Raw genomic sequence first — 18387 nt, 5'->3', positions numbered from 1 at the left:
CATGGCTATAGGTAGTACAATTAGTTCTGCGTTTGTACTGCACCTAGCACAGTGGAGCCCTGCTCCATGGCTGGGACTTCCAGGTGCTAAGGGAGTATAAAGAAATAACCATAATAATGCTGTGATGTGAATAGGCTGAAGAGTCAAGGAGACACCTAGAAAGGGAAGCACAGAAGACAGGCTGTGTGCTCACTAGAGTTCCCTCTAGCCCTCCCACAGTTGATTGCCTTGTGATATGTTGTCATGCTACCATGCTGTCACTAGAGGGTGCTAAACAGTGACACTCCATATTCATCTAGGACAGAGGTCCCCAGTCTGTGGAGCGCGCCCCTCTTGGGGGCAAGGAGGAATGTTTGGGGGGGGGGGTGTGGTTGGGGCCTGGGCCAGCTCCCACAGAGGGCGGGGAGAGAGCGCCACTCAGCTCCGCTCCTGGCCCCGTCCTGGCCCTGGTCCCGGGGATTGGCTGCTGGCGCTGCACCCCGGCTGCCGACCCCACACTCGAGGATCTGCTCATGGCTGCCAGCCCCACGCTGGGGCTCTGCTCTTGGCCCTGTGCCTAGGGCTCTGCTCTTGGCTGCATCTGCCGGCCCTGTGCCTGGGGCCCTGGCTACCAGCCTCAGCTGCTCCCGCCCCCAGGCTGGGCCCCCTTACTCCTGACTGAGTCCCCCGCTCCTGGCTGGCAGGGCAGTGGGAGGTGGACAGAGGTAAGGAGGGGCACAAATTAAAAAGTTTGGGGACTACTGATCTAGGATTTTGCACAGAACATGGGGCAAACCTGCCAAAGTTTAGAATTAGCCACAACCTGAACTGGCCCCACTCACTGTGAAGAGATTCTGCCATTCCACTGCTGCTAGCAGGGGTGCTGCCATTCCCTCCTCGAGCTCTGCACTGGGGAAACAGCAGGCAATGCTTTCCAGAGCTAACCCCATCCTGCAATGTGCCAGCACAGCCACAAAGAGCCAGAGAGCCCAACAAACTATGGACGAAGGAAACTATTTTGAGACTTTTCCCAAGAAATACTTCTGACAATGAGTCTGTGTTTGTGAAGTGGCTTCTTTTATCTGCACAATAATTAGATGCAGACCACACGTTCTCCAAACCAGATGTACGGTTTTGGAATTTAATTGGCACTACTGCCAAATGGAGGCTTCCTGCAGCAGTCGACAGTATGAGATGCAGCCACACTGCAGGGAGATTTTTTCCACAGCTATTTCAGTTGGAAAGGAGCTGCTAGTTCCCTCTTTGCTCCCTCACAGCAGCAGGATAGACCCTATGGCTGGCCTAGTTGCTTTTATTGATCTGTGCATTAAAGTTAAAAACCACCTAACCCAAATGCTACCAAGAAAGGTAGATGATACTCTGAGCCATGCCAATTTTGATGGCCCTGACCAGCCAATCTCACGTGCCCACACTGCAGCCCAAACCCATGCAGGTTGATATGGCCCAGACCCACCTCTCCAAAGGGGAGTAGGCTCAATGCCGGACAGAAGACCTCTGTCTGTTTGTTGGACAACCTGAGCATTTTGCTTCATCCTGTCCATGTAAGGCCTGACCCACACCTCAATCAGGAAATGCCCCAGCTCCGAAAGAGGGATCTAAGCTGGGCCAGTTTTCCTCCCCTCATTTGGCCATGCAGAGCCCACACCTGTCCACCAGGGCTTTTGCAGTGTCCAACCAGCAGCCAACACCCCTCCAGCTTCCACTTTGACTATGGCACCCTGCCATGCTGGCCAGTCAAGAAGCACTAGTCAATTCTGGAGCCTCTACTGTGTGGACTATCGAGCCTTGAATAAGGTAACCATCTGGAATCGATACCCTTTTACTGCTCTTGAGACACTTCGCTCTGCTAAGATCTTTACCAAGCTGGACCTCTATGGAGCTTATAACCTTGTCTGTATTCAGGAATAGGATGAGTGGAAGACTGCCTTCCATGCCCAGTACTCACATTTTGAGTACTTGGTAATGCCCTTTGGATTGTGCATTGCCCCAGTGATGTTCCAACATTTAATCAAAGATATTTTTAGAGACATGTTGGACCAGATCATTGTGATCTACCTTGATGATATCTTCTCTGAGACCCAGGTCCTTCGTGACCAATATGTGACCTGGGTCTTGGAAGGGCTCCACCAGAACCACCTTTATGCTTAACTAGAGAAGTTTGAATTTGACAAGAGCACAATCAAGTTCTTAGGGTACACCATTTTCCCCAAAGGGCTGACTATAGATTCATGTAAGGTATCTGCCATCTCCAAGTGGGCAGCTCCGAGGGAAGTGCAACGGGTAAAACGGTTCCTCAGTTTTGCCAGCATTTTATTAAGGGTTTTCCCACCTGGTAGCCCCTATGAGGGTGCTCTTCCAGAAGGGAGAATGATTTGTCTGGTCTCCTGAGGCTCAATTCACCTTTGACCAACTAAAGAGAGCTTTTACCATGGCTCCCATCTTTGTCCATACAGATCCCACCCAGCCATTTACTCTGGAGGCCAATACATCAAATTTCACCATTGGAGCAGTACTGTAGCAACAAATGAGTCACATAATCAGCTCCACCCACATGCCTTTTATTCACAAAAGTTAACCCTGGCAGAAAGGAACTACAACATTTGGGATAAGAAACTACTGGTGATCAAGGCAACCGTTGAAGAGTGGCGCCACCTCCTGGAAGGAGCCTGGTTCAGGTCCCTACTGACCACAAGCACTTGGAATATTTCTGTATGTCTCAAAATGTAAATCAGCGTCAGATCTGTTGGTCACTATTTTTTGCCCAATTTGAGTTTGTCATGACTTACTGCCCAGGTGCTAGAAATGGAAAGGTGGATGCCTTGTCCCTCAAAGATGATTATATCAGATCTCACACAGAACCTCTTCTGAGTCCTTAAACCAACACATTTTGTCAATGGAACAGTGGAGAGAGCCTAATGTCCATCATTTGGTCCCGGCTGCCTCATGACCCATTTGCTACCCAGATCGACCAGGCTTTGGACAATGCAAATACTCAGCCCGGCTCAGATTTCCTCTACCATGGGGAACACATTTATGTCCCTGATGCTCTACATTGACGCAAAGTCCAGAAATTCTGCCACAATGCACCTCTCAATGGTCACTTTTGCCAAACTAAAACGTGGAGCTTAGTTTTATGGACCTTCTGGTGGCTGGGTAAGCACTTTGTCAAGAAATACATTAGCTTTTGTGACCTTTGCTCCTGAATCAGAAACACACATGTGAAGCCACTCAGCCTTCTCCAGCCACTGCCCAACCTGTCCTAGCCCTGGTCCACCGTGTCTCTGGACTTCACTATGGATCTGCCTCGTTCTCAGTAGTGCACAGTGGATGATCAAGATGGCACTTTTTGTTCCTTCCTGCACAGTACCAACCACCTCAGAGACAGTCCACCTCTTCTAGAACATGTCTTCTGGCTCCATGGACTTCCAACTGCCATTGTGTCAGATCAAGGCGATTTATTGCGCACTTCTGGCATGAGTTTTTTAGGCTCCTAAGCACAGCACTTCTTATCTCATCAGCATACCATCCACACACTATGGACAGACAGAATGGGTAAATCAGATCCCGGAGCAGTACCTCCCAGTTTTGGCATTTGTCCCATAGGTGCCCCCTGAAAAGCTCAATTCCGGGGCCCCTACTTGGGAGTGGGAGGAAGATGGGGGTAGTGGTGGAGCTGGGAGAGGCCTGGGGAAGCAGGGAGTGACTCCCCCTAGAGCCCATCCTTTCCCTGTGCCTCCAGCTGGGGTCTCCAATGTCCAGGCAGCTCTGCTACTCAGCTTTGACTCCACCTCTGAGTCCACCTCAACCTCCCAGCCCCTGCACTCCCCTGCCCAGTTCTGGACTGCAAGTTTCCTGCACTGACCCACCTCTGAGCATCCCCCACTCCTTCCCGAGTCCAGCACTGGCACCTGCTGGCTCAGAGAATGCCCTGCAGGGGAGGGAAAGGGGCCATCTGGCAGGGGAGCATAGGTACCATAGCCACCAGCAAAGGCCTTTTGTTTGGCCCACCAGGAATCAGCTGTTCCTTCCTGTTCCCATTGGGGGCTCCACTGTAAAGGTGGCCCTGCTATCTGGCTCCAGCTGGCCCTGGGCTCCTCTTAGCTCTGGCCCTTGTGCTCCCTGGCTGCCAGGCAGTCCCTTTCCCTCACCCAGTGGGGAGATTGGGTGGAGCACGCAGAGACGGGTCAGCATGGGAACTGCTGCAGCTGGGATTGAGAAGGGGAGTGCAGGTGCTGGAGCCACCAGGAGTGGAGCTAGAGCCAGGTAGCAGGGCTGTCCTTCAATCAGAGCCCCCATTGGGGATCAGGACGGAGCAGCTGTCAAGCAGGCCAATGGAAGGTCCTCATGGACTGGACCGTGCTTTCAGAGGGCTCTCCAGCTGCTTTGGGGCCTTCTGCGATTGCCTAGGTTGCAGGTGCCTAACGCTGCTTCGAGTACCGCTGTTGCTTCCTAAATTGTCAACAGGGTGATTGGGTCTCCCTGCTGCCTTTTGTAGAATTTGCCTATAACAAGCTGGGGCATACCTCTACCCAACACAGACTGTTCTACACCAACTTTGGCTTCCACCCATATTTCCACCCAGCGTTACCCATAGTTTCCTTGGTTCCTGCAGTGGCAGATCTAGTCACTCATCAGGAGGAGCTCAGGGAGCAGCTGGAAGCTGCCAGAGACCTACAAGTGCTATGCCAGTCAGGGCCACCAGGGACAGGGTCTGGCTGTCAGCCAGAATCCTCAGGTTAACATGACTGTTAGCCAAGTTAGACTGTCAATGCATAGGTCCATTCAAGATCTTGGAGAAAATCAACCCAGTGACATTCAAACTGCAAATACTGGAGTCAATGAAAACCCACCCAGTATTCCACCTCTCCTTCCTAAAACCTTATGTACAAAACCCATTTCCTGATTGGTCCACATGCCACTGCCACCCATAACAGTATCAGGACAAAAGGAACACCTAGTCCAACAGATTCTGGACTCCCAGAGAGGGCAGGGTAAGCTTCATTACTTAGTGGATTGGGAATGCAATGGTCCTGATGATGGGAGCTAGCAGAGAATATCCACAGACCAGATCTACTGTGGGACCTCCGCTGAGTTCATCCAGAGAAGCCTGGGCAGAGGGCCCTTGGAAGGACTCCTTGAGAGGAGGATACCATCAGGAGTGAGATTCTTTAGCTGAGCCTGAGGACTAGCCAGCTGGGCTGTGGTAGGACAGTATGATTGACCAGCCTGCTTGATTGGCAGGAGGGAACCAGTAGGCCTGCTTCTGAACTCAGCAGCAGCAGGTTGCTGACTGGTCATCAATTAACCCTGCAGCTGCGATTGCTCCTGTGCCTGCCTTGTTCCTAGCCTTGCTCCAGCCTTATTCTTGTCCTGCTCCACTCTGTTCCAGCCCTGCTTCCTCCTGGCTCCAGCTCTGACCCCAGCTTGACTCTGGTTTCTGACTCCAGCTCTGACCCTTGACTCTGGTTCCTGGCTCTGAACTCCTGCTGCAACCACCAGGCATGATTCCTGCTCTAGCCATTAGGCATGACTGCCCATGCCCTGTCATCACATATAGGCCATTGCAGTCTCTCGCTACAAGTGGGCCAGTCCTCTACTGAGCTACCCAACGTGTCCATTTCCCCCGAACAGCCAGACATTTTGACCCTCTTCGAATTTTTCTCTCAGTGAGCTGTTTGGTCCCAGTCCCAGTGGCGTCTGTTTCCTTTTCACTTTCACGCAGCCTTGCAGTCACTGTCTGGGCACAGCGGCCGGCAGGTGTGATTCTCGGCTTGGGGAGAAAAGAACAGTTTGGCAGTAGACGCATGAGCAGCGCTGGGGCTAGGTGCCCAAGGCTGAGCCCATCTGCCCACGTGGGTGGTATTGGGGCAGCTATCAAGTCAGGAGGCCAGTACTTAGTCGGGAAGCCCTGGGGAAGCTGAGGGTGTAATGGGACCGGTTACTCCACAGGTCGTACACTTTTCTCCACATCAGCGTCACTCTGCTGCTATGCCGGCTGGGGAGGTTCAGACCTGATCCCTTGTGGGCATCAAGGATTTCATGGCCCTTGTAACAGCACAAGTTTGACCCTGGTGTCTTGTCCGAATTCTATGGCGGTAACTATGTTCTTCCAATCTACATTTCCCTGAGCTTCCGCTTGGCAGTGCTTTCCCTGACTCTCAGGGCCTCTTTGCAGTACATTGTTAGATGGACTTTCTGCCCAGAGGTGGCTGCACCCCCCTGTCACCCTGCACTGGAGGACAGCTGCACTGGCAGATGGCAAAGCCCTGGGGGTTGGGCCCAAGCCAGGGGATTGAAGGCTGCTAAGAGTGGCCATTACTAAAAACCTGTTTGCAATTACCGAGAGTTTTCAGAAATCTTCACCTTTTTGGTTGAAATTTCCAGGCTCAGTCTGTGTCTGAGGTCGAAAATGTTTGGAAAGTGTCTGCAAAAGTAGTTCAGTCATTGCAGACAATGAGGGAAAATGCACTCCCCTGCTGTGAAACATTTTACATTGATTTTAACCAGCATTACTGTAGAAATGGGGGGAGTGCACCAAGTGGGGGCCCTGGCTGAGCAGCAGAGGGGAGGAGAGAGGTAGGGGGGGCGAGAGACCCATCTGAGCAGAATGGAATGAGGAGCAGGGGTGAGGGGCTAGGGTCCTGGCTGAGCAAAAGTGCTCCCATTCAAGTTGGATTTTTGTTATGGATTCACAGATTCCAAGGCCAGAAGTGCCCATCCTGATCTAGTCTGACCTCCTGGGTTTACAGGGCAGAGAACCCACCCAGGGATTCCTGCGTCTAGTCCAATAACCTCTAGTTAAGCCAGAGCAGATCTTTAGAAAGAGACCCCCAGTCCTGACTGAAGGGCTCCCAGTTATAGGCAATCCCCCATGTCCTTGGATAAATTGTTCCAATGGCTACTTCCCCTCACTGTTAAAAATCGGTGCCGTGTTTCTATTCTGAATTTGCCTAGCATTAGCTCCCAGCCGTCGGAGCCCATTCTGCCTTGTCCACCAGATTAATGAGCTCCTATGCCAGCTCTCTTCTCCCTGTGTGAATGGGCCGCTTGACTGATCTCCCAGCATTTGGCAATCACGCAGCACAGTTCCCATCATGGAGATTTCTCATTGATAGGGTTCTGTGCCCTCTACAGGTGGCTGCTTTGTGGGAGATCTAGGGCAAGGGCACACTCACCTCCTTGGTTCCTTGGATGATGGGCAAGGCGCCATTTCCAAACATGTCGGGAAACACCTTGGTCTGGTTAATGCTGCATTTTCCTCTTCCTGCCCCCAAATGCCCCCTTGGCCTAGGGGCATGAGCCAGAGGCTGAGAGCACTTGTAGAGGGAGGATCTCAAAGCACTTTACAACCACTATTGCATGGTGCCGTATCATGTCCCTGCAGGGACTTCCCCCCAGTCTGCTGAGACACAGAGCAGCGATGAGACCGGTAGCATAGACCAGGGTAAACAGTTTATCCACTTCTCTTTCTTGGAAAGTGGAGTTTAGTTTAGGTTCATTTACTCACTTTTTTTTTTTTTACCACTACAACACTGGATGAGACCCGTCTAAGGTCACAGAGTAAGTGCTGAGCTCAGGCTTCGCCCCCACAACCCCTGCTCCCCAGTGCTGCGCTTTGACCACAAGACCATCCATCTCTGAACATGCACTTTAACAGTCAGACACATGCTGTTTCTCCCATGTTTCTGCCTGTCTGGTGTACACTGAGCAGCACACGCCCAGGGTGGGTGCTACATGTGCATCCAGAGTGGCAGTAAGAATTGCTCGATGATCTACTGTGTAAATAAAATGAGAGACTGAGCTAAGAGCTGTGACTAGAGACTGAAGGGTAACACAGGCTCACGGGGCTCTGGTTGCAGCCCGACCTCTGGCAGAGCCTGACCTGAGTGTTGAACCCACCAACCTCAGCGGCTGGAATATCCATTGAGCTCCTGCAGGCATAAGGGGGTCAGGCTTCCCCTTGGGGTCAGGGGCAAGAGGCTGATTGGCAGTACAGAGTGCATGGCTGGGCCTATGCTGGAAAGGACTATGAGCCCTCCAGGGGATGGTGGGAGGAGCAGAGGCTGAGGTCATGTGCACACAGCATTGCTACGGCCATGCTGAGTGCAGCGTTTTCCCCTGGAGATTCCAGGTGCCAGGGCAGTAGAGCAGGGGGCTCAGGACCTGCCCCCCACTCAGGGGCACAGGTACCTCAGTACCACAGTGAGGACATGGTGGCTGGGCAGGCTCCCAGACCGCACTCCAGCAGGACTGGCTCTTTGCCACTTTTCCTTTTCAGGCAGCAAGATAAATGCTGACCCTGCAGGGAGGTGACGTTCAGGGTGGGGATTTAAACTTGCCTGTCAGAGCCTGGCACTGTGGGGCCCAGGCCTGCTGCACAAGGAGAGGGATCGGGGTGTTTGCTAATGGGGCCATGAGTACAGCTGGCCCAGCAGCTGCTCCCCAGGGACACAGAGGCAACAAGGGCTGAGGCAGGACCAAATAACCTTAGACCATCCCTGACGGGTGTTTGTCCAACCTGGTCTTAAAATCCTCCAATGACGGGATTCCACACCCTCCCTTGGGAACCTGCTCCAGAGCTGAACTATCCCTTTAGTTAGACAAGATTTCCTAATATCGAACCTAAATCTCCCTCACTGCAGATGAAGCCCATTACTTCTTGTCCTGCCATCAGGGGACAGACAACAATCAATCATCATCCTCTTTATAGCAGCCCTTAACACGTTTGAAGACTGTTGTCAGCCTCCCCACATCAGTCTTCTTAGATTCATAGATATTAAGGTCAGAAGGGACCATTATGATCATCTAGTCTGACCTCCTGCACAATGCAGGCCACAGAATCTCACCCACCCACTCCTGCGATAAACCTCTCACCTATGTCTTAGCTATTGAAGTCCTCAAATCGTGGTTTAAAGACTTCAAGGTGCAGAGAATCCTCCAGCAAGTGACCCGTGCCCCATGCTACAGAGGAAGGTGAAAAACCCCAGGGCCTCTTCCAATCTGCCCTGGAGGAAAATTCCTTCCCAACCCCAAATATGGCGATCAGCTGAACCCTGAGCATATGGGCAAGATTCAACAGCCAGATACCCAGGAAAGAATTCTCTGTAGTAACTCAGATCCCACCCCATCTAACATCCCATCACAGGCCATTGGGCCTATTTACCATGAATATTCAAAGATCAATTAATTGCCAAAATCATATTATCCCATCATACCATCTCCTCCATAAACTTATCGAGTTTAATCTTAAAGCCAGATAGATCTTTTGCCCCCACTGCTTCCCTTGGAAGGCTATTCCAAAACTTCACTCCCCTGATGGTTAGAAACCTTCGTCTAATTTCAAGTCTAAACTTCCCAATGACCAATTTATATTCATTTGTTCTTGTGTCCACATTGGTACTGAGCTTAAATAATTCCTCTCCATCTCCGGTATTTATCCCTCTGATATATTTATAGAGAGCAATCATATCTCCCCTCAACCTTCTTTTGGTTAGGCTAAACAAGCCAAGCTCCTTGAGTCTCCTTTCATAAGACAGGTTTTCCATTCCTTGGATCATCCTAGTAGCCCATCTCTGTACCAGTTCCAGTTTGAATTCATCCTTCCTAAACATGGGAGACCAGAACTGCACCCCGTATTCCAGGTGAGGTCTCACCAGTGCCTTGTATAACAGTACTAAAACCTCCTTATGTCTACTGGAAATACCTCGCCTAATGCATCCCAAGACCGCATTAGTTTTTTTCACGGCGATATCACATTGGCAGCTCATAGTCATCCTGTGATCAACCAATACTCCAAGGTCCTTCTCCTCCTCCTTCTTTCACTACTAAACATGCCCCATTTTTTAACCTTTCCACCTGCGTCAGGTTTTGTAAACATTTGAACGTTTTTGTCACTCTCCTCTGGAATCTCTCCAGTTAGGCCACCTCTTTCCTGACCGAGCCAGCCCTAAAAGCAGAGGATAGCCACACCTGGATGAGTGGCGGGCGGGGGGACTAGCTGGCCGGGTGCGATCCTGTCTAAGATCCTTGGTATGTACTCAGGACAGCTTGCCCCTCCCGTTGCTAGCTCTGCCACGGCTACTCTGCGGGGAATGGCACCTCCAGCTCCAGAGTAGACATACCTTAAGCCATCCCCGAAGCTGGCTGCTGCTCAGTTTGTAAGGAGTGCATGATCTTTGCCAGTCTGAGCTGGAGGGTGCTGGGAGAGGGCAGGGGTTGGGGAGAGGAAATTCTAGGCTCTCTCTCCTGGGGGGAGATTATTCTAGGATAGCCTCCTGGGAGCAGGGGGGGAGATTCTAGGATAGTGTCTCCCAGGGGAGGGAGTTCTCAGGCTATGGATGGTTTCCAAAACTTGAAGGAAATTTTAAATTTTTCCCCCAAAATTTTTCCATCCAAAACCTGAAAAATGCCATGGCAGATTCCATCTGAAAAGAACATGTTGCTCCCTTGGATAGGTTCAGTGGCTGTTTTCCCCCACCCCCAGTGGCGGGCCCCCGCAGCGTGTCCCATGGAACCACATGGGACCAGACCCTCCCCCAGCAATCAGAGCTGGGGGACCTGGTGGGATGGTCAGTGCCTAAGGCCAGCGGCAAGGAGCCCGGCAGCTCCGGCATGGACGGCAGCAGCTCCAGGGAGGCCGTGCACTGGGCTCTCACTGGTGAGGCAAAGGCACAGACACTTACCCCTGAGCTTCCTCCTTCTTGCGACAGACACAGCAGCAGCAGAGCAGCGAGAGGAGCAGGATGAGCAGCAAAGCCAGCAGGGCCCCTGCTGCAATCACCCCCATCCGCTGATTGGCCTCTGAAAAGACACCCAAGGCACTCCATTAACACACTGCCCTGGGGACGGGTGGAGAGCCAGTCGCCCATCCCAGGCCTGTCCCAGATCCTACGGGCTGGCTAGTTGGAGTGGGGAAAGAGGGAGGGAAGGCACCTCCCGTTTCTACCGCTCCCCACCAAACGCCTCAACACAGGCGGCTCAGACGCGCTCACTGAGTCCAATCACCTGTGTCCCCACCTAGCAGAGTCCTGAGCTCTCTGCCTGGCCATGTCAGGTTGCTGTTTAGATCATTGGGGCAGGGAGTGTGTCAGTCCCATGTGTCTCGATGAGGCTGAGCATCTCGGTGCTCAGTGAAGAGACCATGATAAAATCTCTCCCCAAATCTCCCCTTTGGGGGTGACAGTTCCTGAGCTGCCCCTCTGCCCCACGGTAGGCCCCGGGGCTGCCCCTCTGCCCCACGGTGAGCCCTGGGGCTGGTGTCACTGGCGGAGCAGAGTCAGCATCAATAGCATCTGAGAGATGATAGGTAGGTGGGGACGGCCATGAAGGGCCCTGAAAGTGAAGCCCAGCAGCTGGTGTTTGATACAGTGGAACCAACGGAGGGATGCAAAAAGAGGAGTGACATGGCCAAAGCAATGAACCAGCATCAGTTTGACTGGATGCGAGTGGGGCAAATTGGCAAAAACGCACAATTAATAAATTTTAAACCCAAGGGCACCATTGTGATCATCTAGTCTGACCTCTGCTATAACACAGGCCAGAGAATTTCTGCACCCAGAGATCTGCCAGAGCAGATCTCTTAGAAAGAGGCACCCAATCTTGATTTTGACTGGGATTTTCAAAGGATCCTCAGAAAGTTAGATGCCCAATACCCATTGTAATTCAGGCCTTTATGTCCCTTTGAGAATCTCAGTGTTAAAGATTCCAAGTGACAGAGAACCCATCGCACCCCTAGGTGAGTTGTTCAGTGGTTAATTATCCTCATTGTTAAAAATGTGTCCCTTATTTCTAGTCTGAAATTCTCTAGCTGCAGCTCCCACCAATTAGATCTTGTTCTTCCTTTGTCACACAGATTGCTCATAGATTCCAAGGCCAGAAGGATCCCTTACAATCATCTCATCTGATCTCCTGTATCACACAGGCCAGAGACCTGCCCCACAATAATTCGTAGAACAGAGCTTTTAGAAAAAACATCCAATCTTGATTGAAAAATGGTCAACGATGGAGAATCCACCACGACCCTTGGTAAATGGTTCCAGCGGTTAATGACTCTCACTGTTAATAATGAACAACCTATTTCCAGTCTGAATTTGTCTAGCTTCAACTTCCAGCCACTGGATCGTGTTAGGCCTTTCTCTGCTAGACTGAAGAGCCCATTATTAAGTATTTGTTCCCCATGTAGATAACTACAGACTGTGATCAAATCACCCCTGAGCTTTCTCTTTGTTAAGCTAAATAGATAAACTCAAGTTGATCAAAAAGTTCAATCACTTTAAGACGGGTTTTCTAATCCTTTAATCATTCTCGGGCCTCTTCTCAGAATCCTCTCCAATTATCAACAGCCTGTTTGGATTGTGGGAACCCAACCTGGCCGTGCTATTCCAGCAGGGGTCCCACCAGTACCAAACCAAGAGGTAAAATAACTTCTCTACTCCTAATGGAGACCCCCCTGCTTATACATCCTAGGATCGCGTTAGCTCTTTTGACCACAGCGTCCATTGGGAGCTCATGTTCAGCTGATTAACCACCCAATCCATCCCCCAAATGTTTTTCAGAGTAACTGCTTCCCAGGCTAGAATCCCTCATCCTGTATGTGTGGCCTATGTTCTTAGTTCCTACATGTATACATTTACATTTATCCATATTAAAATGCATATTGTTTGCTTGCACCCAGTTTACCAATTGATCCACAGTGCTCTGAATCAGTGACCTATCCTTTTTGTTATTTACCTCTCCCCCAGTTTGTATCATCTGCAAACTTTATCCAAGAGGATTTTAAGTTTTCTTCCAGAGCACTGATAAAGATGCTAAATAGCTTAGGGGCAAGAACTGATCCTTGTGGCACTCCACTGGAAACTCATCCATTCAATGACAATTCCCCATTTGCAGTAACATTTTGAGACCTACCAGGTAGCCAGTTTTTAATCCATTTAATGTGTGCCATATTAATTTTATATCGCTCTAGTTTTTTAATTAAAATGTCATGTAGCACCGAGTCAAACACCTTACAGAAGCCTAAATATATTACGTCAACGCTATTTCAACCAAAGCTGTAATCTCATCCAAAGAAAATCTCAAGTTAGCTTGTGGCACGACCAGCTTGTGGGTGGTCTGAGCTAGCGGAAGCCACACGAATCAGGGCCAGGCTAAGTGTACACCAGGAGATCGGAGTCCAAGACAGGCCAGAGGGTAGACAGAGAATCAGGTGTCATGAGACAGGCAGGGTCAAGTTACCAAGAGACCAGAGTCAGGAAGTAGGAGCAGGTAGCTCGGGGTGTGGGGGCATCCTAAATAGGAGAAACCTCATTGTACAAACAACTTCCTGTTCCTCTGCTTGATTTAAATAGAGCAGGGGACTAATTGAGACTGCAGGAGTTCCACCAATCAGATCCCAGAACTGGAGTTCTCCATCAGTCTGGGCTTGTAGTTCTGGGGTCATTAAGGGGACACAAAGTGACAGATCAGAACTTATTGGCTCTTAAGAGCCCAGTGTACCAGTGTTCAAGACCCACGGTCCCTGACAGCATCTATTTTCCATAAACCCATGCTGATTGGCATTAATTACATTACTCCCCTTTAGTTACTAATCGAGTTCTGTGGCAGCTGCTCCATTATCTTGCCCAGGATTGATGTCAGGCTGACAAGCCTATAATTATATGGGTCATTTACCTTTTTTGAAATTAGCACACCATTCACTTTCTTCCAGTCTTCTGAAACATCTCCACTATTTCAAGACTTTTGAAAATCAACATTAATGGTACAGCACACTCCTCAGCCAGCTCTTATAAAACTCTGGGATGAAAGTTCTCTGGAGCTGCGGATTTAGAGCCATCTACTATCAGAAATCTTTTCCCCCTGTGGGCACTTGTAGACTGTGATAAGTCACCTCTTAACCTGCTCTTTATTAATGTATATACAGTGATCTCCTTGCATCTCTCACTATAAGGCAGGTTTTCCAGATCTTGAATCATTCTTGTGGCTCATCTCTGAATCCTCTGCATTTTTTCAACATATTTTTGAATTCTGACACCAGAACTGGATGTGGATGTTCAGTCATGGTCTCATCTAAACTATATGTCACCTCCCTGCTCCTACCCAGTCTTCCCTGAGAGTTCATAGGGCTGCCCCTAAGATTTGGGGGTTGTCAGCAGAAGGACAATAGTCAACATGTGGTTTTGAATGATATTGTGCAGACAAGGTTAAAGGGAGAAGGGGAGGCGACAACAAAGAGCTCTGGGGGACCCTCTGTAAAAGAAGAGGATCAGATAAGAAGAAGATCCTCCATCTGAAACATTGACAGAGTGATGAGAAAGGGAGGAGGGGACCTGGGAGAGGAAAGAGGCTCAGAACCCGAAGTGCGCACCATTCCAAGAAGAACAGCAGGGTTGAAGGCATGGAAGGTGGCTGGCAGGTTGAGGGGGATGGAGCACTGGCTCTGGGCTTGGCCATGGAGAGGACATTCTGGTGAGAGCTGTTTCAGTGGTGTACAGAGGGAGGATGCTGGATTGGAAAGGGTCTAAGATGGCATTGGAGGAGAGGAACTCCAATCAGCAGTTGCAGACGGCAGGTCCAATGAGCTTTGAGATGAAAGGGAGAAAGGAGACAGGGTGGCATTGGAAAGAAAGCATCTGGCACATTTCATGGGTCCCACAGGAAGATGAATAATTTTAAACCATCTGTGTAACCAGAGATGCAGGAATGAGCAGTGCTCCCACGGTGCAATGAGGCTGGCGTTGCTGTCTGTACTGTACGGACTGGAATTTCCTGGCCCTGCAGGATTTCAGCTGGAGCGATCCATGCATTTCACTTCCTAACACCACAGAATACTCTCCTATCTAGTGGCTGCTACCGGGCTTGGCTGTGATGTGGTGGGCCTGATTCCTGGGGAAGGCCTCACCTCACTTTGTGTGGACCCTGCTGGGGAGGAAGGATGATGAAGGTGGAGCCAGCCAGGAGCCAGTTCCACTGCTGGCTCCCAAGGGGCCTTTCCAGCTGCAGGGAAGAGTGGGAGAGCAGCAATTCTCCAGTCATGGCCCTTACATTGGGGCTGGGGCTATGCAGAAAGAGAGGAATCTCCCAGCAACTGGTGCAGGGGAGGCAGAATGTATCTCAACCCCTCCAGCCAGCAGATCCCTGACACTCTGTGCGTAATGGTGCACTGTTCCTGCTCCAGCACTTCTCTCTGTCGGTGTTCAGAGTGGGTTCTGATCCTGCTCAACCCATGGCCATCTTGATCTCTTGTCTCGGGTTCCCCAGTGTTGCTTGCAAGGCAGCTCAGCCAGGCTTCTTGGTCACTACCCTTTGGAGCATGGCATCTCTCATCATTCTCTGGGGGTCCCTGTGCCTGAGCAAAAGTGAGATCTGGAGCCTTCTGGCCGAGCAGGGCTCAGTCCAACTGTGGCTTCTTTCAGGCTCCAAAGGGACTCCCACATGGGGCTTGAGGGAGACAGAAAAGCAGATCAGAGCAGGGAGCTAGAGCCAAACGGCCCAGGTGACCAAAATGAGGATTCTCCAGCTTCCCCTCCCTGTGCAAGGAACCGCTCTGTGCAAATTCCAGATGGGATGGTCTGTGCCAACCACTGGACTGAACGGAGTCCCCGGCGGGAGACAGCAAATAGAGCTGCTATCTCCATGGTGCGGGAGAGGGGTATATGAATTGCCAGGCTGAGCTCATGCACTTGGTTTTCACTTCTGGTCACCCCTTCACTAGACAATTAAGTAGGGTTTAAAGCTGATTTGTAACAGGCAGGTCAGGTGACACAATTCTGCCAGCCAGCCAGACACAGACATGGCGCGGTCAGCATCATGCCCACTAGTTGTGGATCAAAGCAGGGCTCACCGCATTGGGTCCACACCTGCACTGACCACTCAGCAGCATGTCCTACAGCTCCGCTGTTAAACACGTGTCAGTAAAACACAACTTCCTTGCCTCGCGAGGACGAACCCCCATAGGTCTGAGTTCATGCTACAATACCACCAAAGTCTGGCATGACTGGTCCTTTCAACCACAGCAGAGCTAGGGCTAGGACTGAGAGGTATTGAAGAGTTGTGTGTGTGGGAGGGAACAGAACTGGCCTAGCAGGAGGGCTGTAGGTCGGGATTGAGGGACATCAGCAGAGCTCTGTGCATGTCTGATAGTGCACCCAGGATCAGAACAACAGAGCGCTGTGGCTTGAGATCTCTGGACAATGGTGGAACAATTGGGGAGAAGTTGCTGCAAAGCCAGGCTTAATCCATACTGTTCATACACAATGCAATTAGACTGTTCCTCACATGAAAACATCCTATTGCTATGGTCACTGCATGCACCCCAGCAGCCTGGGCTGATAACAACATCTTCACTGCTGCTGGTCCTAACAGAGTAGGACCATCAGTGGGAAAGCAAGTCTAACACACTAAATGCATTCAAGAATTTACCCTGCTCCCTTGTCCGCCTGATTGCAGATCCTGGATCAGGCTCAACAGCAGCCTCTCTGGCTCGACCAGAGCTGCAGCACCCATGCACCAGCTTGTCCTGGTTTCCTCCCCACACGGGGACGGTGGGGCAGCTTTGCAGACAATAAATCACGTGGTGGAAGGGTGCCCAACCTGACATCTGGAGAGCAGCCTACAACGTCTAGCCTCCCTTGACACAGTGGCCATCCTCTGGTTATAGAGCCTGGACGATGAGCCCTGACGTCTGCACAGGAGAGAGACTGAAGGCCCCGTACAGGAAGTGTGCCAGAGGTCAGGCTGTGGCTCTAAGATGCACATGCAGTGCTCATCTGGTGCTGGGAGAACCTACCTGATCCAAGCCAACCAGTGCAGGGGGAGGGGGCACTCTCCTGGACAGCAGGTGTAGGAAGAGTTGGAGAGCATCTCAATTATGTGTGGGGCAAGTGGGCCTGGCTCCTCTTAGCAACAGGATTGGGTGCAGTGGGTAAGGGGAGCCGGAGTGCCTGGGGAGAGAAGCCCAGGACAGCTGAAAAGCCCCACCCCCACAGCTCCTATTTTCTAGATAATATAGCAGAAAGGGGCCCTGCCCCTCCCCATCCGACTCCACACCCAGACACAACTGCTGCACTCACCCATGTGGCAGGCTCCAGTCAGGGGGTCACATGTGTCATCATGGCAGCTGCAGGACTTCGCGCAATTGACTCCGTACTGACCAGCTGGGCATGTCAGGTTACAGCTGGAGAGGAGAGAGAGAGTCCCACATCAGCGGTTCTGAGCCCCCCACTGGGCTCCCCACAGCCCTCTCTGTGGATTCAGACCCCAGGGCCCCTGGAGCTGCAACACCTGCCCTGGATCTCCGACTGGGGGTGGAGCTGTGCTGGGAGGAAACTGTCACATTCTGGTGGCTCAAGCGACAAGAGACATGTCCCAGGAGCCCCAGCCATTCCCCCACTCCCCATTCCAGGCTTGAGCTGCGGGCTGGAAGGGACAGAGGGAGGAGCTGTATGGTCACCACCGGCCAGACACACAAGCATCTGCCAGCAGCCTGGGGCAGGGGAGCAGAGGGCCACAGCCATGGAGGTTACAGATGGGAAAGCCCTGGTAACTTCTGTGGCACCCACCCTGGGGGCCAGTGAAGGAATGGCCCAGGGTAAATGAGGAATGGGGATACAGGCCTGGACTGAGATCCCAGCTCCTAACACAATCGCCGGCATGGGCCAAGCCCATAGTCCACAACCCAACAGGCCTTAACATCTGGCATTTATCTGCCAGAAGCTGTGCCGTGGCCCCACACTTCCTACAGCAGTCCATGATGCCATCAGCACCCAGAGCACCCAAGGCTCCCTGTGCTGTCCCCGGGGCCAGGACACCATCTGCCATGGGAAGGAGCAGACAGGAGCTGGGGCATTGGCAGGTAGATTCCATTGCCACTCCAGCCTGCAGCAACCATGTGCCTCCCTCTAGCGGGAGATGATGGGGCTCTCCTGGGCTAGGGCTCTCGTAGACCAGTCGCTGGTGCTGGAAGGGCAGAGTGGGCAATGAGCCAGAAATAAGAGAAAAAGCATCACTCTGCAGGGCTTGGGGCTGCATGGTCCCTCAGGGTGTTTCCCAATGCTTGGTCCTGCCTGTTCGCACTGGGATGCCATCACGTCCCGCAGGAGGCCAGGTTATGATGACCGGGGATCCTAGTTTTCCGTGATAAAAAAACCAAAATTCTCAGATAAAAAAATATAAAAATCTGTTTTTCCATGATGAAAATGAAATGCTGAACATTAGCTTTCCTAGCCACAATATATACAGTATCAGCTGAACACAATGTTTTATTGATATAGTTACAATTTTTAAGCAAGTTCGAAGCCTACCAGTGCCACCAATCATTATAATAAAATAAAATTAATAGAATTGCAATTTGTATTTCTTCCGGATTCCAAATACTTCTACGTCTGTATTCTA

At 51.2% G+C, this 18387-nt stretch overlaps 1 protein-coding gene across 2 annotated transcripts in view; it reads right to left on the bottom strand.

The window, feature by feature from the left end:
- SCARF2 (scavenger receptor class F member 2) overlaps positions 1-18387 on the bottom strand; it is a 102019-nt gene that overhangs the window by 38473 nt on the left and 45159 nt on the right. For both annotated transcript variants that reach the window (XM_037878876.2, XM_037878877.2), the window contains exons 7-8: positions 17067-17170; positions 10683-10800 (exon numbers count right to left, since the gene is read on the bottom strand). In XM_037878876.2, the coding sequence (XP_037734804.1) occupies positions 10683-10800; positions 17067-17170 (222 nt within the window). The remainder of the gene's footprint in view (positions 1-10682; positions 10801-17066; positions 17171-18387) is intronic.

The sequence above is a fragment of the Chelonia mydas genome, chromosome 15, assembly GCF_015237465.2.
Source record: "Chelonia mydas isolate rCheMyd1 chromosome 15, rCheMyd1.pri.v2, whole genome shotgun sequence".
Taxonomy (NCBI): domain Eukaryota; kingdom Metazoa; phylum Chordata; order Testudines; family Cheloniidae; genus Chelonia; species Chelonia mydas.
The sequence above is the reverse complement of the archived record's forward strand: the minus strand, read 5'-3'. Positions and strand labels throughout refer to the sequence as shown.